We start from the raw sequence: 26650 nt of genomic DNA on the forward strand, positions 1-26650 counted from the left end.
TCGTTCCTTGCCTGGATATATTTCACAGAATCATAAAGTCATAGAGTTGGAAGGGACCCCAAGGCTTAGCTAGTCCAGCCCTCTGCAATGCAGGAATCAGAGTTAGATAATATTGTTTGTATCAGTCAAGTAATATTCCACATAGCACTTCAAGTGTCCTTTCAGTGTGTTTCCTCATAATGGGGCAAAGTCACCTATCATGTTCTTCTCTGTGAAGATGACATTCGAAAAAAGCATCACCCATAGTTTTGACAACTACATTGGGCAATCTTTTGGGCCATCTCACCTCACCATGCCTTGCTCTGGGAGGACTCCACCATTTCCTTGTTTGTCCTGTTGCAATTGGATTCAATAACTTTTTTTTTCTTTTAATCATTTTTGTTTTATTTTGACAAAGTAATAATCATAAATAAATAAGAATAAAAATGTGCACCCCACCACTGAGACCATTCCATTGTAACTATAAAATCTCCCAAAATTTCAACATCTCTTGCGATGGTTTGACCCCTTTCCGTTTTAACAGTACAAATTCTACAAACACCCTCCATATCTCCTCAGAATCATTTCTCCTGCATATTCCCAGTAAAACCTTAATGGCACATGTTAATTTAATGGCACATGTTAATTTATCATTAATAGCTATATCCCACACCTCTTTATACCATTCTTCCATTTTATATTCTGCTTTCCCCTTCAACTTCCTAGCTATAATAATTTGTGCAGCTATTAGTAAATTTGTGAGCAAGTCCTTCATAGCCTGTGAACCTTCCACCCCATCGAAAATTAATAATAATGCTACCTCTGGACTTTCGATCAGCTTTAACCCAGTGATTTCTGTTATCTCCTTAAACACCCTTTGCCAAAGAAATTGCACATATTTACAGCCCCACCACATGTGAACATAATTTCCTGTTTCCTGGATTCAATAATCTTGTTGTAGTGTTTTACTGATCACTATCTGATGCATTTTAGTGATTGTAAACTGCTTTGTGAGAAGATGGGTGCTGGGTAGAGCCAGTATGGTTTGTGGCTAGAGTGTCAGACTAAGACCAGGTAGACCAGGCTTCAAATCCCAACTAGGCCAAGAAGCCCCCTGGGCTAGTCACTGTCTCTCAGACTAATCTACCTCACAGGGTTGTTGTGAGGATAAAATGGGGAGGAGGGGAACTATGTAAGTCAATATAAGTGTTTAAAACAAACAAAGGAATGGTCTTGGAATTTCACTCTTTTGGACTTGTTAAGGACTCCACAACAACTTCGTTTCCTTATCTTCTCTTGGAAGTGTGATTCTTTGGTCGCTAGGGTGCCTTGTGATGTTATTTTCACAGCTACAGAATGTTCATAGTGACTTCCTACATGCTCTTTCTCTCTCTTTTCTCTCCCTTCAGGGCTCCATTGGATTTCCAGGGTTTCCAGGAGCAAATGGTGAGAAAGGAGGAAGGGTAAGAGCCTTTTTTTTTCTTTTTATGCCAATGCTTGACTCATTCCTATTGCAGAATTGTAGAGTTGGAAGGGACCCCGTGGGTCATCTAGTGAAACCCACATCACTCTTTGCCCTGTTCCAAAGCCCCCATTTTTCCTCCAGTGCATGTTTATGACACCTGAGGATAGGGAAACCAAAGCGTAAGGGATGTGACAAGGATCCCTTGTGATTAGGATAACACTGAGGAGCTGCTTAAAAGGCTTTTTGTTTATTTGTCCAAGTGCAAAGCAAACTCCATTTCCATAATTATGAGACCGACTGGCAGTCGGGGTGGGGGTGGGGGGTGGGCTCTCATGTTCTTCAACAGCACCCATGTTACAATGAGAGAGCATGGACAGCGTTAAATTTCCCTTTTGCTCTCATTTAAATTCAAATTGCTTCTAACAGGCATGCTTGATCGGAATGCAGGAGGTATAAATTGCTTTTCAACATGTTAATATTGTGCCATCTAAATTTAGTTTACATAACTTGAGGACAGGAGGGGGGCCATGTACTTTCTATCTCCCTCCCCCCAGCCCGGCTGCTCTTATTTTTCTGGTGCACAATTTTCATCCCTTGATTGTTAGCCACAAATCACTTCCCCACCCCACACCCCTAGCCTGCTATAGGGGAGGCTTTTGGCAGCTTTTCATTCCACTGAGTCGTGCCTTACGAAATGCCACCCTCTCCTTGCTGAATCATGGGACAAATTCAAATGCCAGGCAGTGAGGAAAACTAGCAGCGAAAGCACCACTCTACTGCAACTGTCTGAAGCCCAGCCCAGCTCATAGAATTACAAAGTTGGAAGAAACCCTGAGGGTCATCTAGTCGAATTTCCTGAAATGCAGGAATCTTAACTATATAAGACATGACAGATGACCATCCAACCTCTTCTTAAAGGTAAAGGTACCCCTGCCCGTACGGGCCAGTCGTGTCCGACTCTGGGGTTGCGCGCCCATCTCGCTTAAGAGGCCAGGGGCCAGCGCTGTCCGAAGACACTTCCGGATCACATGGCCAGTGTGACAAGCTGCATCTGGCGAGCCAGTGCAGCACACGGAAATGCCGTTTACCTTCCCGCTAGTAAGCGGTCCCTATTTATCTACTTGCACCCGGGGGTGCTTTCGAACTGCTAGGTTGGCAGGCGCTGGGACCGAGCAATGGGAGCGCACCCCGCCGCGGGGATTCGAACCGCCGACCTGACAATCGGCAAGTCCTAGGCGCTGAGGTTTTACCCACAGCATCAACCTCTTCTTAAAAACCTCCAAATGAAGGAGAGTCCACCACCTTCTGAGGGAGTCCATTCCACTGTCAAACAGCTCTTACCTTCAAAAAGTTATTCCTGATGTTTAGTTAGAAACTCCTTTCTAGTAACTTGAATCCATTAGTTTTGGTCCTACCCTCTGGAGCAGGCAAGAACAAGCTTTATCCATCTTCCATTAGACAGCCCTTTAGGTATTTGAAGATGGCTATCATATCTCCTCTAAGTCTCCTCTTTTTTAGGCTAAGCATACCCAACTCCCTCAACCATTCCCCATAAAGCTTGGTTTCCAGACCCTGGATCATCTTGGTCACCCTCCTCTCACCCATTGAAAGTCTGCATTTTGTCCTGGGTAGCATTTGACTGAACTGATATGATGGAGCAGGATGTTCATAAACATTCTGGTTGCTCAGAGTAGATTGCAAACATTTGCAATCCAGATAGGGAAGAGGATGGTGTCAATTTGGCTGGGGGAGCCTATAACAGCCAGGAGACAAGAGTCAGGGGTGGGAGAAGCTGCAGGATTGGAGAGTGAAGAACAGGTACAGGAGGAGGGAGAGATCGGCCAGGCAAGTGTAAAGTCAAGGGCTTCCATACCTCCTCCACCTGTCCATATCTCTTCTACTCCACTGTCTCTTGGAACCAGAAAAGGATTGAAGCAGGAGGAGCAGAAACAGGTTACACACAGGCAGAATCTTTGTCTGCTTGTGCGGAGCTTGGGTGGGGCCAACACATAAGCTGAGGTTGGGGGCAGGGCCTCTCTTTTGCTGCAGCTGCCTCATTGGGTGCATACCTAGAAGTAGCTGAGAGACATACGACCGATGGGCATGCCTTTTCCTAACATGCAAGTACAGTGGTACCTCAGGTTAAGTACTTAATTCGTTCCGGAGGTCCGTTCTTAACCTGAAACTGTTCTTAACCTGAAGCACCACTTTAGCTAATGGGGCCTTCTGCTGCTGCCACACCACCGGAGCACAATTTCTGTTCTTATCCTGAAGCAAAGTTCTTAACCTGAAGCACTATTTCTGGATTAGCGGAGTCTGTAACCTGAAGCGTATGTAACCTGAAGCGTATGTAACCTGAGGTACAACTGTATAGTTTTGATGATAAAGAATGAATTCCTCACTCCGGACATCCCATGCCTGAGAGTGCCATGACATCCAACCTTTGCTTGAGCACCTTCGATGAGGAAGAGTCCACCACCTTCCAAGGGACTCTGTTCCAAGTGATTTAAGGTCACCTCTTTTTTCTGGTTCTAGGGTACTCCTGGTAAACCTGGACCAAGAGGACAGCGGGGCCCAACGGTAAGCCACCCTGTCCCTTCCTGCTTCTTGGCTTCTCTGGGATTGGCTTTTGGGCCAGTTTCTGCATCATCAGACAGGTCACACCATAACAAGTTTCCTTCCTTATCTCAAGGGTCCCAGAGGAGAACGCGGTCAGAGAGGCATCACCGGAAAACCAGGACCCAAGGTATTTGGGATTCCAGACACCCTCCCCCTAGATCTATGTTGTGTGTTCAAACTGATGTTTATGTCCTTTTGGCCTTGGTAGCCCTCTCATTCTAATGTCCTTATTTTTTCTTCATTAACAGGGCAACTCTGGCGGTGATGGGCCCCCTGGTCCTCCAGGCGAAAGGGTAAGAAAAAAACAGACTGAGACAGGAGCTTAGATGAGAGATAAACAAGGGGCAACTTGATAGAAGTTCATAAAATTATGTCACAGCAGGGGGGAGAGGATAGAGAGAAGTTTCCCACCCACCTCTCCTGACACTGGAACTTGTGGGCGTTCAGTGAAGCTGATTGTGGGAAGATTCAGGATAGAGGAAAGAAAGTCCTCCTTCACACAGCACATAGTGAAATTGGGGAACTTGCTTCCGCAGTAGGCAGTGATAGCCACCAACCTAGATGGCTTTAAACTAGAATTCAACAAGTTCACAGAGGAGAAGGAGGTTATCAATTTCTGATAGCCACAATGGCTATGCTCTGCCTACATGGAGGGAGACAGTAACATTTCTAAACATTCATTTTGGAAACCTCAGGAGGGGAGAGGCCTCTTGTCCTTGAATTGTGCTTGCAAGTTTCCCTTTAGGACAGGATTCTAGACTAGATGGGACATAGGCCTGATCCAGCAGGCTTTTCTTACGTTCTCATGAAGGAAAGTTGTAGTAGTAACAACAACAACAACAGAAGAGCCTCCCTCTGCTGTAATTATGCACCTGCCTCTGACTGATGGATCTTGAGGTTCTACCAAACCTGCCCCACCCCTTGCTCTAGAGCCCACCCCCAAGTGAGAGGCCAATTGCTTTAGCATCACCAGGTGGCAACACTAACTTTCTTGTGTTCTTTTGTCTCTAAGGGTCCTCCAGGGCCCCAAGGACCTACTGGCTTTCCTGGACCCAAAGGCCCTCCAGTAAGTACAACAAGGAGAGAAGCATCTGCCCTTGACCCACCAATGCACCCAGTAAACCAAAACAGAGCTTTAAAAACTCCTACAAGACAACCCACTGGCTCGGATTCATCACACCTTGTATGTGAAGAAAATGTTGCTGGCTGTGTCCTCTTAGCATTTTCTTTCCTCCTCTAGGGTCCACCAGGAAAGGACGGGTTGCCAGGACATCCTGGGCAGAGAGGTGAAACTGTAAGTACACAGAGATATTCCCCATTCTGATAGGTACTTGATGTGTGGTTGTGTTCTGTGTATTTGTATGCTTTGCAGAGGATTCTTGGGCATGTTCCACTGCAGAATGAGAATTCAACTTTCTGCTGGGGATATGTGCTGGAAGACCAACTGTGGCAGTCAGGATATCTTGGAAGGCCAACCATGGCATTCATTACATCTTGTAAGACTAACCATGGGATTCAATATATCTTGGAAGGCCACCCATGGCAGTCAAGGTATCTTGGAAGGCTAACTGTGGTCAAGATCTCTTGGAAGATGAACCATGACACTCAAGATATATTGAAACACCAACCATAGCACTTAATAAATCTTTATGGGGCCTTGTCTGCCATTGCTGATCGTTTCATTGTGACGAGCCACTGATAAACATCTAAGGGTCCCCCTAGACATTTGAAAATCAGTGGTAAGTACAACAGGCAACCTATTGTGCACCCTTTTCAGAAGGAATAAAAAGGGGACATTTCAGCATTTCAGGGGACAATAAAATGAGTGGGGGAATGTGGGCCATAGCACCATCATCAGTATTCCTTTGGTTGGGTTGTAGCCGGTTGCCACCATTCTTCTTTAAATGACAACTGAGAATTCCTGCCTCCTTGGGAACAGGAGTTTATGGCTTTACTCTTCTGCTAAGGTCCTGCTTGTGGGCTTCCCATCAGGGCATCTGTTAGGCCACTAAGTGAATAGGATGCAAAACTAGATGGGCCACTGTTCTGATCCAGCAGGCTCTTCTTATGTTCTTACAAATCCCTTTTTCTTCTTAGAGCTCATTCATCAGAGTCTTACAGCCTAAACCAGCCTCCTCTGCTGAAATCTGGTGCCCTTCTGATGTTTTGCACCCCAACTCTCATCATTACCAGCTAATTGTGCTGGATTTGGGGGAGTTTTAGTGCAAACCATCAGTTCTGTTGCACTTGATTCATACACCTTCCAATCTGTGGAAAGTTTTGGTTCAGTAACAACCAAACTTTTGAACCTCATATAATCTGCTTTCCCATCTGATAACCTGCAAATATTCAGATACTCCTTCTGTCGCCTTTCATTTCCCTATCGCTATCTCTTTCAGGATTATTATTTTTTATAATGTATGTAAAACAGACAGAACAGTTATAGCAACAGATGAAAATGAAAACAAAAGATGACAAACATAACTACAAAATAGGCAGCTAGAATGAGTCCACTTGCACATGGGTTAAAATAGCAAGGCCACTCTTAAGTAAAAACTATCAATATTATCTAATTATCAAGTCTAGTTCCAGATTTGCCAGGCTGGTGACAAGGGCTGTCTTGAAAATGATGGCTCTATTGTTTATGTCATAAAGGAATTCCAAATCATATTTGAAGTATCTGGAGGTTCTGGTCCTTGTCGAAATTTAAAATTATGCATAATTTTATCCATTTTAGCTATATTCCAAAGTAAGTGGCACCTTGTCCAGTGTCGGATTTTGTGCTGTTTTCCACTGAGTTGCAATTACTATTTGAACTGCCAATAATAAAGAATCATAGAATTGCAGAGTTGGAAGGGACCTTGAGAGTCATCTGGTCAAACCCTTTGGAATGCAGGAATCTCAACTAAATCATACATGACAGATGGCCATCCAATCTCTGCTTTTAAAAACCCCAATGTAGTCTACCACCTTCTGAGTGAATTTGTTCTACTGTCATACATAAGACCAGTTCTTTTGACAATATATCTACATTGGTACCATCAAAAATATTCACTAAGATTAATTTTGGACAACAAACAATAGTTTCTTTAGTAATACCTATCATTTCTGTCAAAATTAAATTCCAAGAATCTTGCACCAACATACACTCCAAGCATAAATGATAATATGTATCAAGTCCTTTGGGATTTCTCCCTCTTTCTAAGAAGATAAGAAAACTTATTTGGAGAAAATAAGCTAATCAATGTCAGCTGGATCATTATCTTGCATGATAAAAGATTAGCAATTTATTTAGCTATCCACTTCTCTTTTAAAACAGTAATTTCTTATTTACTTTTTTCAAACAGGGTTTCCAAGGCAAGACAGGTCCCCCTGGGCCTCCCGGAGTTGTCGGTCCTCAGGTAAGCACCCCCCTGCCCATCCAGCCCAAACCACCCCATTCTCTTGCCAATTTCCTTCTCCCAACCTTACAGGGATAGCTGCCAACTATCCAATTATCTAGCAATTAGTAGACCCTGTCGGATTAATGGCAGAATTAATTCTGTAAGCCCATGTTTGTTTCTGCTTTCTGGGGTGTAAAAGTCGACTGCCTGGTAATTATTGTTTGGATATGCTAAAACGTAATTAGTGTAATCTTTGGAAACAGCATGTTGCCAAGGCATTGTTAATGGAGTCAATGAGAAGTTTTGCGATGTTTGCTTTTCCTTTGTGAGGAGATGCAGGATTGGGACACTTAGGGGTCTGCCCACACTCCCATTTGTCTCATGCTTTCTTATAATTTGCATCGGGTCAGTAGCACTGATCTGAAAGCTTATCATTTCTAAGCCCAATGCAGAAATGCGAAAACCGTTTTGTTTTTTACAAAAAATGGTTTTTTACAGAACAAACGAAATACCCATTAAAACCCAATTAGAAATTGGTTCTTCTTCTGATCCATTCCTTTTTGGGGGGCTCCTGAATGGAAAAACACACACTTTCCCTTGTGACACATTGTGTAGGTGTTCCTCTTTCACCTCCCCACTTCTGTCTCCGCCCATGCCTTGTGTAAAAATTTCCAGTTGTCTCAAGAGCCTCTTGATGTGCACTTCTAGTTCTCTGCCCTACACTATTTTTTTACCAAAAGGGTTCCCCTTTTGCGCTCATGTGGGCATTGCACATATATGTGTACGTGTGTGAGAGCGAAAACAGCTTCCCTTTCCAGTGCCAGTAGTATTAGATGTGTGACCACAATGCAAAAATGGGGAATAACAGGGGAATGCCAACCATCCACGTAGCCCCCCATTCCTTGGCTGCAGCAGCGGTCAGCACCCTGTGCTGTTGACACCTTAAATATTTACATTATGGGCTATGTGAGTGGTCTTCCTTTAATATTAATCAAATTACAGTCTATTTTTAACTTGCTCTTGTTGGACTTCCCCTTGGGGGTTCCAGAGAAGTGGCAATATTTTTTTAAATTATTATTATTATTATTTTATTAATTGTGTGCTTGTGAACATGTGCACAGGAACAAAATGGACTTCAAGAACCTCTGAAAAAGAGCAATAGGAAAACAGGGCATGCACTGCAGTGCTATGGCACAAGGGGGCAGAGAAAGGGGTGGTTAAGAAGGAAGAAAAGTGAAACAGTGATGGACAGGATATTGTGAGCTTCTATGGGTGCCTCATTGAATAGTTGTGGAGGAAGGTGTGGGATGAGGACCCTGAATCCCAGACAAAACTTGTGGCAGTACTAATCTGCACTGCAACAAGCAGTAGAAAACTTGGGAAAAATGGAAAAGTGGATATGCCCTTTCGGTGCTGTTGCTCCCTCTCCACTGGTCTGAGAGTGGCTAAGGGAGCAGAAAGGTCAAGACCACCAAGATGTACATAGATGTATTCATTCATTCAGTTGCAGATTGCATAACTATTTAAAACAGTCCCAGTCCTTAGGCAGAATATACAAATATGCACAGACTTTTATAGATGTGAAAAGGTTGCAGCACTTGGGACTTACTTATTCTTGCTAAACCACAGAGCTTGATATACCTCTCAGATCAAGCTCCCTCTCTCCTGTTTCGGTATTTTTGCATGTGTTGTTCTTGCTTTCAGTGCCATATGGAAAAGAAGTGTCTCCTTCTGTGCATTTAATTACTTTCTATGCTTTCCTCGTAGGGTCCTACTGGGGAAACTGGTCCAATGGGTGAGCGTGGCCATCCAGGGCCCCCTGGACCTCCAGGTGAACAAGGACTTCCTGGGTTAGCTGGAAAGGAAGGAACAAAGGTGAGTCTGTTTTGATGCAATCAAGGACTGAACCTGAGCGAGACCTTCTACATGCAAAACAGATGCTCCACCTACCCCTGAGCTATAGCCCCTCCCCAGGTAGGATTGGTCTGTATTGACCATAAGGGAGAACTTAATGATGTCCCTCATCAATTTGATTTCTCTCTCTCTGTTAAAACAAGAAACTTTTTAAAAAATGGCCCAAGGAATAGGAATTGCTTTTTTAAAAATGCCTCTTGATTTGTTGTTTTTTTAAAATACATTTTGTTTATTATTTTTATTTTACTAATTTCTGTTCTAAACATTTGAATCCTCACATTATAAACAGAATGTTAACAACAAAACTTTTGTTTTTTTAAAAATCCAACTGTGCAAATAAGCAATGAGTTTCTCCTTCCAATTCTGAACCTTGAACTTTTCCTTGCAGGGTGACCCGGGTCCTGCTGGCCTTCCTGGAAAAGATGGTCCATCTGGTCTGAGAGGATTCCCAGGAGATAGGGGTCTTCCTGGTCCAATCGTAAGTAACAGGACTTATATTGGAAGCATCACGGTGTGCCTTCTGCTAATTTCCCCCAAACAATTTTAATAGTTTCTGCATACCAGTTTGAGTCTGAGATGACAGAACCATATAATTGGTGTACCTCAATATGCTCCTTTTCTGTGAGCCTGGGAATGCTGAAAGGGTAGCTTTATTGGATGAGTGGACAATGATATCATTCACATATATGATAACCAAAAAAGGGGCCAGCAAGCCTTACACATTTGTTGATTGTACAGCTGACAGCTGACATTGTCTGTCTGCTCTAACTTACATTGTATTTCCAGTGCACAGGTTATTAATTATGGTCACCAGTCGACTATCCATCCCTAGCTTCCATAATTTGAGCCAGAGCATAGCTTTGTTGGTTATATCAAAGGCTGAGGTCAGATAGCCAAAAACATCATTTAAATATTTCTTGAGGGTACCTGCATATTTCTCTCTTAAATGGTTTTTTAAAAAGCACTGGTACACAGTTGACTTCCCCTAACAAAAGCCTGATTGGTCATCTGCTAATTTTCCATTTGGGTGACCTTTCTCCTCTTTCTCTCCCATCTTCTTGCCTGCAGGGACCTGTGGGATTGAAGGGCAATGAAGGACCTCCTGGACCCCCAGGCCCAGCAGTAAGTACAAAACTTAGAATTGCCTTGAATCTTCACATTTGCCAACAGCCAAATTCTTCCACCTTAGAAACGCTGCAGACTGTTCAGTTCTTTGCTTATCTTCTAATCAAAGCAAATTGCTGCACCTAAACTGTGGCATCTGGTGTCTGGCCCTGGGTTCTTTGGTAGGACTGGATTTCCTGTATTAATTCTACATAAAGTGGGGTTCTATGCTTGTTTGAGAGCCAGCAGTATGTTGACCCATTAGGAAGCTGGAAGAGTAGCCCTTATGTAGAGGGTGTAACGAGCCTGTGATTTTGGTTTTGACCTGCATTTGTCACAATCACTGCTGTTTACATGCTGCTGCAGTTCAGTTTCTTCCCAATACTATGTTATTAGTCTCACTGTCCACTACTTAATGTAAGTTAGGTAACTTTTTACATCATGTAGGTAACAACTGACATTGATCTCAATGTAATGGAAACATCAGTATGATGTTTAAAAAGCCGTTATACATTGTTTATGGATGTTATTTTTTCTATTTTGAGAACTAGTAGTTGTTAGAAGCATAAAAGCATAGAAAATTGTAGAATTAGAAGGGTCCCTGAGGATCATTCTAGTCCAACCCCCTGCAATGCAGGCATATGCAATTGTCTCATACAGAGTTTGAACCTTCAATGCTCTGTTTACACAGTCAGAGGCAGTAATACTTTGAATAACAGTTGCTGGAAACCACAGGAAACAAGAGAGTGCTCTTTTGCTCAGGATTCTCACTGACATCTGGTTGACCACTGTGAGAACAGGGAACTGGACTAGATGGTCACTGGCCTGATCCAGAAGAGATCTTCTTATGTTCTACCTCCACAGTTGGATGCAGTAATGCTTCTAAGTACTAGTTGCTGGAAGCCACAGGAGGGAAGAGTGCTCTTATGCTCTGGTCCCCATCCCCTCACTAAAGAGGGCTCCAGGTCTGCAAGCAGCCTGAAAGAGATCACTGAACCTGAAGTTAGCAGCCTTTGTCTTTGTCTTGTTGTTGAATGTCCACCAACCGTCTCTCCATCCTCTCATGCAGGGCTCTCCTGGTGAGCGAGGTCCTGCTGGCTCAGCCGGCCCCATCGGTCTGCCAGGGCGGCCTGGACCACAAGGGCCACCTGGCCCTGCTGGTGAGAAAGGAACCCCGGTAAGTCTTACATTCAGATCACGGTCAGTGGGTGGGGCTGGGGTAGTCCGATCCTGCAAGTGATGCAAGTGGTTAGTTAGAAGAATAGAATTTTAGACTTGGAATGAACTCCCTGCAATGCAGGAATCAAAGCTAAATTGTTTAGAATGGCAATATTTTTTTTAGGGATGTAACTCTGAGTTGAAAGGGTCATGCCCTAAGTTCTGCTTGGTGTAGGCCAATGAGGATGAGCAGACCTGAGCGAGTGGATCTACTCTGAGTAATAATAATAATTTTATTTTATTATTTGTACCAGCATATACAAAAAACAATAAAACATTGAACATTAAAGAGAAATGGGACAGGGCCCATTGAACTCGCAAATAATAGGCTACAGCACATGCAATCTCAGCAGAATTCAGCAAAACAGCCTGTAACGTTGGGTTATATATTTATTTATTTTCATATCATTTATACACTGATTGATCCTAAAAAGACAACAGCCTCAAAATGAGCTTACAAAAAAAGACAAAACAGTAAGAAAAGATGAACGATAGTTTAAGGCTTTCAAAAAGTTAAAATCACAATAGGCTAAGCAAGATTAAAACTTGGATCAACCATCTAAACATGTAATATGGTGAGATGCGTGGGGGAGAAGCCTGTGTGTGTTTGTGTGTGTGTAGGGGTGTGTTTTAAAGGTATGATAATTCAATAGAGAGCTTCCATGTTCAGTAGCAGTGTATCTCCTGGCTCCCAGTCACTGGGGATGTACCACTGGGCAGAATGGGTAGGTAGGTGTTGATGTTGATGGTTGATGACCCTTCCTACAGGAGAATATCATTATTATTCTTGCTTTCCTTTCCACTCCACTCTGGGCCATGATGATCTCTCTCTCTTCTTTCCCACCACACACAGCTTGTGACTTTCAGAGGCGTGGAAAACACAGCCTCAGTAAGGCCTTTTCCCTCCTGCCTGCCCGCCACCTCGAACTGAGTGTTGGTGTAGAGTTTTTGAAAGATGGCAGCCAGGCCTGAGGCACTAATCTCCCTCTCCGAACTGTGTCGCAGACGTCTGCACCGTAGCGTTTATATATGTAATGTTTTCAGAGAGCTGAAATGGGTAGTTTATCTGATGCCAGATTGGTTACTGCAGAGAGCGCCTGAAATTCAAGGGAGAGGATGAAGTGATGCTCTTGGAAAGGAGAGAAACATCAAACATTCATCCTGTTGCAGGCAGGGGGAGGGAGTGCAGGGCAACTACCTCTCTCTGCTCACACTCTAAATCTAGGCCTTCAAGTAAAGGAAATGCTTTGAAACAGCAACTCATAAGCATGATAAAGCCATAGAAGCTGAAAGTTGGAAAAGACCCAAAGGGCAATCTAGTCCAACCCTATGCAATGCAGAAATGACAACTGAAGAAGCTAAGCTAATTTCAAAGTTTGCAGTATTTCTTCTCCAGTCAATACGAAGCATCAGTGACATTTGAAGCTAAAAGTCTGCCCACTGAAATATAGCACCTCGGCTAGGATGTACGGCGGAATATTTCCACTGCGGAAGGCTTCAGCCCAGTGGCAGAGCATCTGCTTTTCACGCAGAATGTCCCACTTTCAATCCCCACTTGTAAGGCTGGGGACACCCCCTGCCTGGAACCCTGAAGACTGGCTGCGGTCAGTCAGTGTAGACAATCCTGAGCCAGACGGACCAGCAGTCTGAGTAAGGCAGCTTCCTATATTCCAAATTAATTCAGCCTTTTCTTGAGAACTATAATGACTAAAACCTTACTTTGTGTTTAGGGAAGGGCCATGGCTCAGTGGCAGAGAACCTGCCTTGCATGCAGAAGGCCCCATGTTCGATCCCCACTGGTTTCTCCAGGCAGGGCTAGGGAAAACACTCCTTGCCTGAAACCATGGATATAATCCGATAAGACATTGTGGAATAGGAATGCAGCACATTTGGCCCTGCAGATGTTGCTGTGCATTAACTCGCATCATCATTCATTCTGGCAGCAAGGGCTGCTGGGAGTTGGTGTCAAACAACAACTGGAGAGCAAAAGGTTTCCCCATCCCTGATTTCTGACTCAACATAAGGCACCTTCCTGTATTGTTATTCAGCGTCTTGGGTCAGTGGTACTTCACATCACATTACATGCAGGTTCAGTTCCTGGTGGCAACTCCAGGTGCAGCTGTGAATATACTGTGCCTGAAATCCTGGAGAGGTGCTGCCCGTCAGGGTAGACAATACTGAGAGATGGACCGGTGGGTCTCACTCTGTATAAAGCTGCTGATATATGTGCTTTCTTAATATATGATATATATTTTTAAAGGGGGAAAAAAAGCTTTAGTTGCACATTGATGGGAGGGGAGATCCATCCTGCCTGAGCTCATTACTTACTCTCTGATATAGATCTCTTCCTCATCTTCTTGAGGTAGAGACAACTAGAGAGTTATTAATTTTTGATGTTTTGTTATATTCTTATATGTGTTGGAAGCAACCCAGCCAGATGGGTGGGGTATCACCATCATCATCTTACTTTATTTTTTATTTCTCAGAGCAAGGATTGGAGTTAGGCTTGTTTTAAAATGAGCAAGTTACACGTGTCAATATAGTGGAGAGGAATTTGATCTGGGATTTTGATTTCTCCTCCTCCTCTAACCTTTCTTAGGGTGAAAAAGGCCCTCAAGGACCAGCTGGTCGTGATGGTATCCAAGGTCCAGTTGGGCTACCTGGCCCAGCAGGGCCTGTTGGACCACCAGGGGAAGATGGAGACAAGGTAGGAGACATTTCCCTATACCACCCCCTGCCACCCCCCAAATAATCAGGTTAGCAAAACCTGCCACTAATCAATTATCAACCTAGCATGTATCCAGTGAAGGATATCCTCCTCTCCTTGCTAATGTTCTTACTGGGTTTTGTTTAACCTGCGTTTTACAGAGGGATTGCCCTACATTGTTGTGGAAATGAGCCCACAAGATAATCATTTGAAATGTACACCAGGGTATCCCTTTGTTTTCTGATGTGCATGTCTGGAGAGTCACCTTGTCCATCTGTACCATGGGTACTCTGAACATTGTACAGAGTGCAAAAGATTAAATCAGTGGTTGACACATAACAAGCAAATATACTGGAAAATTAACAAAAGTTGCAAAAAGGTTTCAACAAGTTACTATAATCAGTTTGCCCTTTTAAAATCAGCTTTCTTAGCATTATGTGGCAAGCTGTGGTTATACATGATAGAGTGTTTTTGCACAACTAGTGCAGGATATGAACCAAGCTAATGCCACCCTCACACACGTAACCCTTATCAATTGCTGACCAGAGCAATGCTCAATATCCTTAATCCTGAAACCAAACTTCATTGATTGCTCTAACAAAATATAATGCTGTTTGTGTTCTCCCCTTGTTGGATAGGGTGAAATTGGTGAACCAGGACAGAAGGGAAGTAAAGGTGACAAAGGGGAACAGGTAAGGTGTGGTTTTCCTCTTGAGGTGGGTTGTTGCAAGTGGCGATGTAAAAAGGTATTATTTTCTGTTCCCTGTGGGAATCAAACCACAGGACAACTTTTGTTCTTCACCTGATGCTCCTCTTTATTCCAAGTACCTGGGAGAGGTCCCTGAACTCTTGAGATCCAGAGTTATCTGAACACACTACAAAGTGCACAGTATGGATATAGTCATTGTCATGCAAATCACAGAGACTAACTTCCTCAGATGTAGTGGAAGACTACAGAGTGTCCAAAGCAATGTTGCAGAAATAGTTTTTCACCTTTTAGATTCAGTTTGTGTAGCAGTTATTTAGCTCTCCTGCAGTCTGAGGTTATTCATGTTAAAACATTTTTGCACAGCTTTGTTTTGTGTTGCTAAAGCAGTACATGAATCACCAAATATCACCCTCATCCTTATTCCATATCACATTCTCTCTTGTTGTTGGCCAGCACTAAGTTCATTATCCTTAATCCTGAAGCCAAACCTTATTGATTTCTCTTACACCTGTACCTGAAAGATGGTATTCCCTCAACCAAACCTGCCCAGGTTTTGAGATCTTCAGGGGAGGCCCTTCTCTTGGTCCTGCCACCCTCGTAGGGCCACTTGGTGGGGATGTAGGAGAGGGCCTTCTTGGTGGCTGCTCCCAGACTTTGGAACTCCCTCCTTAGAGAAGCCAGACTGGCACCCTCCTCATTCTGTTAGCAGGTGAAGACTTCCCTTTGCCAGTAGGCTTTAGAGATCTGCCTGCTCTTAATTAAAGAGCTGGTGCCAAGCTGTTTTTATTGTAATTATTGGTATGGTTTAAACTGATTTTATATACATGTATATAGTTCTAATTATATCAGTGTATAATTGTTTTTTAATTATGGTTTTTGTAATATGTTTTTAGTAGTTCTTGTTTTTATCTGTAAGCTGCCTTGAGAACTGTCATGGGAAAAGGCGGAGTATAAAGAAGTATATAATAATAATGGTCTCATGCAGCATTCTTTTCATTTTGCTACCAAACCTGAATTTCATTTCCTTGTGTTCATCTTCCACTGAACCTGGCATTATTATGTAATTTGGTTATCTTGTTATTACGTCATTCCACCCTGTTTGTTTCAATGAAAAGGAAACACAGTGTGGGGGAGAACATAATCAATTACATGTCGTTTGCAAGTAGGCAGCTTGTTATCCCCTTGATCATTGCACTGAGCATGCATCTCTTTTTTTTTCCAGGGTCCACCAGGCCCTACTGGTCCACAGGGCCCAATTGGTCAACCAGGTCCAGCTGTAAGTATGGCTACTATTTTCAATCATCCAGTATCTTGTCAAACTTCACTTATATGAGAACTGTACTAGACTTCATTTGAGGAATCCTTGAATATGTGAAGATCATAGTCTCTGATCATGTTCAGAGTGCCTTCCTCTACCACTGAAAAGTCACAACCTGTTTCCTAGGATTAAAGGATCTGGTCTTCTGGCTTCAGGATGAGTTGGGACCTCACAGCCCTTTCTCCTCAAAATTAAAGCAGGGGTAGCCAATGTGGTGACATCCAGATGTTTTTGGACCACAACTCCCAAAAGTCAACCTATTCAATGATCAGGGGTGATGGGAATTGGAGCCCACAACACCTCAAAGGCCACTCCGAAATCAAGCCCTGGGTGGGGACATGACTGTAGAAACAAAAAGAGGAGAGACTCATTTCCTTAAGGTTCTCTCTTCCACCAGTTACCAGCCATCCAAATGAAACATGCTCCATTTTGAGATGGCAGCCACAATAGGGTAAATTTGCTGTGCTGAAATCTGTCCTTCCTTCCTGATCTGAAAAAATTCCAACCATGTCCTTCATCAGGGATTTACTCCACCCCCTCATTCATTTTGGTTGGGTTTTTGGGGGGTGTTTTTTAGGGAGCTGATGGTGAGCCTGGCCCTCGAGGACAGCAGGGTCTCTTTGGTCAGAAAGGGGACGAAGGACCAAGAGGATTCCCTGGCCCTCCAGGACCTGTGGGGTTGCAGGTAATTTCCAAAACAAGTTAAAGGAGATTTATGGGAGGAAGGGAAAGGAAAGAAATGTGTGATTCAGATGCTCTACTCACTCTTCTGACACTGTTCCACAGGGCTTACCAGGACCTCCTGGTGAGAAGGGCGAAACAGGCGATGTTGGCCAAATGGTAAGGTTCCCATTTCCCCTGAAGTGTTGCTATTGCTGCAGTCTGCTTATGTCAAAAGATTAACTTTTTCACCAATTTAATGTCTCTTTTTTCCTATCCTCCAGGGTCCTCCAGGGCCTCCAGGGCCTAGGGGTCCATCTGGGGCCCCAGGAGCGGATGGGCCTCAAGGTCCACCAGGTGGGATTGGAAATCCTGGATCTGTTGGCGAGAAGGTAACCTATCTTTGGCTCATCTCTATGCCCAAGTCCTTTGGGGTGGGGATTTGAGAGGAGATGAGCATCTGAGCAGTGTTGTTACCTGGATATAGGTAATGTCAGGCAAGCAATGGACCTTGCCTAGGCTATAGCTCAGAGGGAGAGACATCTGAAGGAAAGCCAAGAGTATGGTTAGCTCCAGTGTTTTGAGGGTTCCTCTCACCAAGAGGCCATCAGGGGACCATTTAACCATCAAAGGGTGGAACTGTGCACGGCAAGGAGATTGAGAATCTGCTCAAGCATCCTTGGCCACTTAAACCTTTAAGCTAGACAAGACACTTGCTAGATTCCTCTTTTCATCTCTTGGTGGTCATGCAAGAGATAGCTATGGTCTGCCTCCATGGTCGGAGGCAGCCATGCTTCTGAATACCAGTTGCTGGAAACCGCAGAAGGGGAACTGCTCTTCCTCTTAGTTCCTGCTTGTGAGCTTCCCGTAATGCGTTGGCCACTGTGAGGACAGGGACTGGACTAGTTGGGTCGCTGGCATGACCCAGAAGGCTCTTCTTACGCTTTTATGCCACCATGAAATCAGGCAAGCTTGTGGTCTGAGGGGTAAGGAAGTTTGGTTTCTAAAATACCCAGAGTGGCTCCTGCAGAGTGAGGTCATACAGGCCACTGGGTGGAGGTTTGAACTCCAGGATCGTCAGAGAAAGGAGAACAGGTAGGGTAGGAAGGTCAGTGGTGACGGCTAGAGTACAGCTCTTCCCAATATCAAAAGCAAAGGGCATGGCTATATTTCATGGTCCTGACCTACAATTTTTACAGGGTGAACCTGGAGAATCTGGAGAACCTGGCTTGCCTGGAGATGGTGGACCCCCGGTAAGGCCTTTATCTTCTTATAAAAATGACTGTGTTTGGAAATAAGATGGTATGAAATGGTGCTGAGGTTTTGAAGTTGTCCTGTCTAAAGTTTTCAGTGTGAGGTTCATATAACCTCAATAGCAACCCAATCCACTTTTCTGCTATATGCACAGTAATGGGACATATAGGACATTACTATGTTACTGTAGAATAAGTAATTATTAGAATCATATAATTGTAGAATTGACCCAGGGGTCATTTAGTTCAACCCTCTGCAGTGCAAGATTCCCAGTTAAAGAATCCCTAAGAGATAGTCACCCAGCCTCTGCGTAAAAACCTCCAGCAAAGCAGAGTCCACATTAACTGAAAAGATAACTCGTCAGTTATGTGTTGCCAAAGGCCAGGAGGGCTCTGAAAAATATGCTGTTTGGTGGATTTTACCTTACATGCAGATACACAGGGTTGCCTCTCCATAGCACAATATCAGATTTGCCTTTCCTGATGGCCTTAACTACTCTGCCCACCTGATATTAAGTCCCAGATATACTGTGATGCTTTTGTGCACTTCTGTTGTTTTTATTGTATTGATTACTTCTATTTACTTTAATGAAGTCTTTTGCCGCTAGGAGAGGGAGTCTTTCAGAAAAAGAAGAAGCAATTACTACCTGTCTTTACTGAGGACCAAGGCATTTCTGATGGGGAGGGTATTGGGAATAATAATAATAATAATAATAATAATAATAATAATAATAATAAAAGATGTGGAGTTGAGGATGATCCTTTCCATCATTTCCTTAGAGATTCTGTGTATTACCTTTAACTGAAGTGGCAGGTGTTTCAAGAGGTTTGTGCCTAATGTGATATCTTCTCTTCCATTTTCAGGGTCCTAAAGGCGAGAGAGGGGAAAAGGGAGAAGCGGGCCCCTCAGGTGCTGCTGGCCCCGCAGGACCCAAAGGCCCCCCGGGTGATGATGGTCCCAAAGGTAGCCCTGTAAGTAGCCCCCACATGGATTCCATAGGCTGTTATTCCCAAAAGGAGGACAGCTTTCCCCATATCTACATAACTGACTGATCTTGGCCAATGAAGAATTGCGTTTGCAGTGTATTCTGGAACAATCACTCATAAGGGTTGCTTTTGCTTCAGTTTCATTAATCAATTTTTGATGAATCGAGTCTCAGTTTGCAAACTTGAGTGGTGGCCTCATGTTCTGATACCCTGTTTGAGTAACTGAAACCACAGCTGTTGCATGGAGCTGGGTGTGTTCTGTACATCCTTGGATTGGCTCTAAATGTCTGTGGGTTGTATCCAGTGTTAGCCCAATGTTAGTAGGCCCATTAAAATCAGTGGGCTTAAGTGAGTAATTTCCATTGATTTTCAAGTGACACCATTACATAATACCTGTTTCACATTTGTAAGAAATCAGTCTTTCGGTATGGTAGCACCTACACTTTGGAACTCCCTGCCTATTGAAATCATTGGCATTTGCCATATGCTTTTTTGGCACCTGCTAGAAACATTTTTGTTTAGGCAAGACTGTCCAGAAACATTGAATGTTAATGTGCGTTATAATCTGCTTTTAATTTATTGCTGATTTTATCATTTGAATGTAAACATGGATGACTTTGTTGCTTTATTCTCTTTGTAAACCACTATGAGGATTTGTTAGTTTTTTAACAACCAAGTGGTGTATAAATTTTATGAAATAAATATAAATACATATTTTTAAATATTGTTAAAATGAATTAACAACTGAGATCTAATATTTGATACAACCCTGTGTGCTGCTGAATCAGTGGCTCATACTCTAGGTTGCAGTTTACATTCTTTGTAAGATGCCCACCCAGGAACTGTAGATTTACATGGTTTCATTCTGCACATTTTTATTTTTTTTGTAGGGTCCGGTTGGTTTTCCTGGTGATCCGGGACCTCCAGGCGAACCTGGCCCAGCCGTAAGTACCAATTATGAAGCTGTTAATTTGCATAACTTACTCCTTCTGGTTTCCTCTTTGAAATATGCCTCACAGTGCAATATTCAGAAGTAGGTCCCGGTGGGTTTGGTGAAACGGACTTTCTTGTAAGCGTGCATAGAATCAAAGACTTAACTCTCATTTTTACTCAACTGCCTCTGTAGCCTTACTGCAGGGGAGGGAAATGAAGGTCACAGAGGACATTTTCCCTTGTAATGAGCAGAGCAGGTAGTGGGGATGTGAGAATCCATCATTTTCTGTTCCTCCATGTATCCGGTGAATGCAATGCTGTTTCCGTTTCACTGCCGTTCGTCTTCCGCCAAAAAACAACATTATTTGCCTCACTGTATGCTGTGGCAAAATGTGTAATTTAAATAATCAATTATGTAATGGTCGTTACACTGTTCCACCAAGTTCATTTTAATACAAAGGAAAAACAATGCAAATGAGGAAAGGGACGTGGCCAATTGCGTATTATCTGTCCACGAAAAGCATAAAATCATAGCATTTGGAAGGGAGCCAAAGCACTATCTAGTCCAACCCCCTGCAAAGCAACAGCAGCAGTAGATTCTTTTCATATTCTTTGGGCTGATTTCTGTCCTGGGTATGGAACAAATAAGCAAACATTGTAAGTTTCCACTCCTGTTGCTTTTTGCTTTGGAATTTTTCTGACATTTCTACTTGTGACTCATTTGAGTACAGACAACACTGTTCCGCCTTCATCCACCAAGCCTTGTTGCCAAATTCCACCCCACTAACACTAACTCATGCAAAAAATGGTTTCATTTTCACCAGTGAAATTGTGATTCTGCCTTTCTTATTTACCCAAGCCTCTGTTATCTATCGTATCCTTTTAAAGGGATTATTTAATAAGATGTGCAAATATAACAAACAAGACATCAAACTAAGCATATCACCAAACTAAACACCATCAAAATGGACATGGAGGCAAGATGAGTAGAAACACAACAATAATAATATAAAAACTTGTAAAAGAATGAGTAGCATAAAATATATCCCACGGAGGATTACAAGGCTTATATTTATGCAGTATATATCAAATATTCATGAACATTGCTGGATAAAATCAAATTTAGTAGGTAGGTGCCAGCCATGAGATTCTTTGGCCAAATCAATCAGAAACAGCCACCCCAAAAGATTCAAAGTCTGAGGTGTCTGCATCACCCCTTTGGGACCAGTTTTTCAGAGATAAACATGACTTTTTTAAAACTGCAAGTCTAAAGAGGAATAAGATGTGTCCTTCTATCCTTGAGAGATCACTAGGTGAGCAGCAGAGGTGGAATTAGTTGTGGTCAACAATTATCTTAAAACTAGGGTTTTCTGAATGCAAAACCCATTTCAACACTGAACACAATCAACCATTTTTAGGTTGCTGTCCAATAAACATGCATATATTTTATAAGCTTTGCTTTTGCAATGTATTTGCAAGATATGAAACTCTTCAAATAACCCTGGGAATCATAGTGTGGTAACTGGAATGCTGAAAACTGCTAGATGCTTAGCGCCCCTGCACAGAACAATAGTTCCAGAATTCCTGGGTTGGGAGAATCAAATCTTCTCTGTAAATATGACCATATCTCCATATCATTAACAAATGTCATATCTCCATATCATTAACAAATCTTCTCCATATCATTAACAAATGTCAAGCCAAGTCCCTCATCAATTGCCAATTAATGGATCCTGTTTCCATTTTTCTTGAAATTTTCTGGCATAGGTTGCAATATTTTATTTTTGATTAGTTTTTATTGAATTTTTTCAGATAAACAAAAAACACATAGTAACAAACAAGACACATACAACAAAGCTTGACTATAAGCGTAGGTGCTGCTTATAAATGCACAGAAAGAAGGAAAAACCCAAACAACATTTGCTGTAGAAACAGCAATCTGGTAGACCAAGATATTTTTTTAGATTTTAATATAAAGACCAAAAGTATACAGTATAGGTATAACACCAGTCCATAATAGACAATTGAGATCTGCGGGGAAGACAGCTCCCCGTTGTTTCAAAACAAATATGACAAATGGAGAGCAAATAACTGAGAAGAGTGTTTTGGATTTAAGCCCTCTAAGCTGCATGTTATGCTCCATAACTTTTCCTGCCAACAGCCATACCTTGTTCCACAATCCCTTTAGAGTACAATGGGAATAATGTCTCCAATGCTGGACCAGTTCCAGCCTAGCCTAGCCATTGTTACAAGGTGGATGATTAGATCTTTATATAACATATTTTGCATAGTTTTCTGGAAAGAGTGATAGCAGAGCAATTGTAAACAGAAGGAGAAGAAGATCAGGGTCTTTATTCAGTGGGGTTCCCCTGCTGGGGTGTGGTCTTCAGCAGTCACTCAGTCATAGTAACCCTTGGTTTCCATATCCTGTGATTGCCTTCAAAGAACATGAGTTGGTGGATGGCAGAATATGAATCTCTTGTCTTCTTTTCAGGGCCAAGATGGTCCACCAGGTGATAAAGGAGATGATGGAGAACCCGGTCAGACTGTGAGTAACCACCTGTGTGTCACATCTGTTTGTTACAGACCAAATTTACCAGCTGTCAAGCATTTGCCCTCCTCCTCCCCAGAAGGAGATGGCGGTGGGGAAATGAGACCAGCCTGCTAGGGTGAGGGCATGGGCAGGAAATCAAGGGGTACTTGCCTCTCCCCTTCCCTGCCACTAGCCTCTGATTCTCTCCCCTCCTCCCTGGTGATGGCCCCCCAAAACCCATTGGGCACCCGCCGGTATTGCCCTGTCCCCATTTTGTGCTCCTCCCAGACCCATCCTCCTCCTGGCTCTGCCAGCTCCTGAGACCTTTATAGGACAGCTAATGGCCTATCTTGGTTGGTTGCATGGGGTCAAACTATTTGGCATCTTCCTGTATCATCTCCGAGGTGCAATGATGAACTGGCTCTCATATTCCTTTCATATATACAGGGCTCTCCTGGTCCAACTGGAGAACCAGGTCCTTCAGGTCCACCAGGGAAAAGGGTAAGTTATCGTTTTACGTGGTGTCCTGTAGTCTCGTGGCAAGGCTTATCAGAAACTTTCAGGGGAAGACCAGCAATGGTAGTGGGTGTCAGAGAATCATAGAACTGTAAAGCTGGAAGGGACCTCAATGATCCTCTTGTCCAGTCCCTTATAGAGTGACAATGTGAAGCTCAGTTCTATTATTATTGTTGTTGTTGTTAATGTGAACAGAGGCCATATCTGTTGCTCAGCCTGTGTATGGCAACATCAGAATCACACATGAGACTCTTCATTCTGGGATGGGGAAGGCTTTCAGCCTTGTGAGCAACCCTTCTGGGCGGGGGGGGACACCCAGCAGAGGTGGGAGGGGCCAAAGGCAAAAGTAGGGAGGGCAACATACATGACTTCCCTTTGCACATTAGGCTACATTCTAGCCACACACATAAGTGAGAGGTTTCTACACATAGAGGTTTCTACCCTCCACAAAGGCCTTCTTAAAGGGTCAGGTCTGGACCCAGCATCTGCTGTTCCAAAGTGTTAAGTCCTCCATGGAGTGGATGTTGGTACCACCACTGAAAAAGCAGCTGCCATACTTCCATTGAACAAGACATGGGGGGGGCGGGGGGGAGAGAGAGAGAGCAGGGCCTTAGATACTGGATGAAACACACAGGGGCATAGAGGCAAAGGGCTTACATATAAGGAGAATCATAGAATTGTATAATCAGAAGGGACCCAAAGGGTTGTCCAATCCGCTGCAATGCAGGAATCACAGGGGGCATATGAATCTGATTCTGTTTGCTTATCAACCTTCTTTATCTCTTTTAGGGCCCACCTGGGCCAGCGGGTCCTGAAGGCCGACAAGGAGAGAAAGGTGCCAAGGTAAAAAACGTAATTTTATTGAGGTTTCAGAAGGTCAAATCCATGTTCAGTTTCAGCCTCTGTTTCCCTCCAACAACAGCCTGATTCTCTTTTGCTTTTTCACCACAGGGTGAATCAGGCTTGGAGGGACCTCCTGGGAAAACGGGGCCTGTTGGCCCTCAGGGACCACCAGGAAAGCCTGGTCCAGATGGACTTCGAGGGATCCCCGGCCCAGTGGTGAGTATTAAGAGCACAGAGGTCATCTATAGGAAAGCCTTCTGTTGTAAGAGAAGCAAGCTATTACATCAGCATCCTAGACTCTGTGCTGGCTCCCTGAAGTCCAAGCAGTATAAAAAAACATGAATGGGTTCTGCATCTTCAGAGGCTGCCGCATAACACAGGGCCATAGAAAGTTGCCATGTATCAAGAGAAGCTCTCAGAGAAGCTCTGCATGGGCCTGAATTGAACTATGGAACTTGCTTTAAAAATTCAACAAATGAATAAAAATGAGTCATCCTTGTTTTGCAGGGTGAGCAAGGACTTCCCGGTGCTCCAGGCCCAGACGGACCTCCAGGACCACTGGTACGTCTGGAAGTTTTGCAGGATTTTTGTTATTTGTTTGTTTGTCGATAATGGGGATGGTTGTGGAAGTTCACTTCCACTCTGATTCCACCATATTCCTGGGATCCGCTGTATTTCCAAAATCAGGTGTCATGATCTTGTTAAGGAAGTCTGCTTTGTAATGATGGGCATTGCAGTCATAAACTGTATGCCAGCTTTTACCAGGCTGCTACCCTAGATGTTTCAGACTCCCAGCTCCCATCAGCCTCAACCTGGCAAAGTTATTGCAGAAGCTTCTGGCTACAGTCTTAGCTGCCCAGCATGCCTTTGAAATGAGGGGTGTATTCCCATTTGCAGTCAAAATGCAGCTTGGAATTCTACTCTCCTTTCTCGCATAACTTGGCTGTATTTTACAAAACCATGTTTATCTGTGTGGAAGAAGCACCACTGTGGTTGGACTAAAAGTCTGCCGAAGACTCTCTTTATTAAGAAGAAGCAATTGCATTAGAGAAGACTTCCATCACCATCTCTTCTGAATTGTTAATTCAAGTGTTCTACCTATACACAGAGCTTAACACCTTTTCTAGGGATGACAAAGTTATCACAACCTGGTTAATAAGAAACCACAAGAAACAAGTTACACAGGAAAAACAGCATTCCATCCTTCCTTCATTCTGACTTCTTCTTATACTTGAACAGAGATGTGGGCTTAAGATAAAAGCAGGCTCAAGGCTGTTACAGGTCCAGATCCCTGCACACCCGAAACCCACACATTCTGCTTTAACATGTATGTTGCTAGAGCTGGGTGGTGGCAAGAAGGTTTGGATCTGAGAATATTATGAGATTCCAAAGATTCCAAATGTAAATTATGAGATTTACATTTTTGAAAACATGAGTATAAGTAGATGAGTTGGGTCTGGATGGGGGAGAAATTTGATTCAAGTCATATTTAAGGGCAAACCTACTTCCTTCGTACTGTTGCCTGCCACCCCCATCTCTGAGTGATGCAAGATTTCAGGGGTTCCAAGCTCTTGCCAGGGTTTGTGTTTCCGTTTGGAATGAAGCACAGAGGAGACTGTGGTGTCTTTATAATATATGGTTTGTTTTCATTTATACAACCTGAGCCTATGATGGAAGGGTTCACAGCATTAACACCCCAAAGGGGTGTTATATTTTATCTTGCACAGAGCCCCCTTTCCTTTGTTCTCTTGATTCATCACCGAGGCGACCACATCACAGGAATAATAATAATAATAATAATTTATTTATACCCTGCACCCATCTGGCTGGGTTTCCCCAGCCACTCTGGGCAGCTCCCAACAGAATTAAAAGCACAATAAAACATCAAACATTAAAAACCTCCCTAAACAGGGCTGCCTTCAGATGTTTTCTAAAAGTCAGATAGTTGTTTATTTCCTTGACATCTGATGGGAGGGTGTTCCACAGGGTGGGTGCCACTACCAAGAAGGTTCTCTGCCTGGTTCCCTGCAACTTCACTTCTTGCAGGGAGGGAACCGCCAGAAGGCCCTCGGAGCTGGACCTCAGTGTCCAGGCTAAACGATAGAGGTGTAGACGCTCCTTCAGGTATACTGGGCTGGGGCCATTAAGGAAGGCTGAGGCCAGGAAGCTAACCTGGCTTATATTTTAATACTTGCTAGATCTAGGAATTAGAAGGAACTGCATACAGCCTACTTCCTCCCCCACCCTCAAACTCCTAACAGCACTTTGCAAAACAATTTGAGAACTGAAACACAGCCCTCCATTGAACTTCTCCAGATTTTGCAGTGACGTTTTCCAGCTAAGTAATGTGTACAAAAAGGCAAATGCTAGTATAAATTATCCCTATAAATGCATGCATTAGTGAAATTGGCATGTGTACATCAGGAAAGATTTGCACCTAGTGTTTTCATGAGAACTTTCTATAGAAATCACAAATTGATGTGGAAATAATGGAGAACCAAACTAAAGA

General features: G+C 43.4%; 1 protein-coding gene across 3 annotated transcripts in view; it reads left to right on the forward strand.

Annotated features, from left to right (window-relative positions):
• COL5A1 (collagen type V alpha 1 chain) overlaps window positions 1-26650 on the forward strand; it is a 180704-nt gene that overhangs the window by 135353 nt on the left and 18701 nt on the right. For all 3 annotated transcript variants that reach the window (XM_083423334.1, XM_083423336.1, XM_083423335.1), the window contains exons 32-56: window positions 1389-1442; window positions 3980-4024; window positions 4137-4190; window positions 4312-4356; window positions 5076-5129; window positions 5304-5357; window positions 7411-7464; window positions 9214-9321; window positions 9749-9838; window positions 10429-10482; window positions 11534-11641; window positions 14282-14389; window positions 15028-15081; window positions 16321-16374; window positions 16994-17101; window positions 17203-17256; window positions 17361-17468; window positions 18276-18329; window positions 19194-19301; window positions 20207-20260; window positions 22744-22797; window positions 23230-23283; window positions 24088-24141; window positions 24250-24357; window positions 24649-24702. In XM_083423334.1, the coding sequence (XP_083279460.1) occupies window positions 1389-1442; window positions 3980-4024; window positions 4137-4190; window positions 4312-4356; window positions 5076-5129; window positions 5304-5357; window positions 7411-7464; window positions 9214-9321; window positions 9749-9838; window positions 10429-10482; window positions 11534-11641; window positions 14282-14389; window positions 15028-15081; window positions 16321-16374; window positions 16994-17101; window positions 17203-17256; window positions 17361-17468; window positions 18276-18329; window positions 19194-19301; window positions 20207-20260; window positions 22744-22797; window positions 23230-23283; window positions 24088-24141; window positions 24250-24357; window positions 24649-24702 (1746 nt within the window). The remainder of the gene's footprint in view (window positions 1-1388; window positions 1443-3979; window positions 4025-4136; window positions 4191-4311; window positions 4357-5075; window positions 5130-5303; window positions 5358-7410; window positions 7465-9213; window positions 9322-9748; window positions 9839-10428; window positions 10483-11533; window positions 11642-14281; window positions 14390-15027; window positions 15082-16320; window positions 16375-16993; window positions 17102-17202; window positions 17257-17360; window positions 17469-18275; window positions 18330-19193; window positions 19302-20206; window positions 20261-22743; window positions 22798-23229; window positions 23284-24087; window positions 24142-24249; window positions 24358-24648; window positions 24703-26650) is intronic.

The sequence above is a fragment of the Podarcis tiliguerta genome (genome assembly GCF_965153285.1).
Source record: "Podarcis tiliguerta genome assembly, chromosome: Z".
NCBI lineage: Eukaryota > Metazoa > Chordata > Lepidosauria > Squamata > Lacertidae > Podarcis > Podarcis tiliguerta.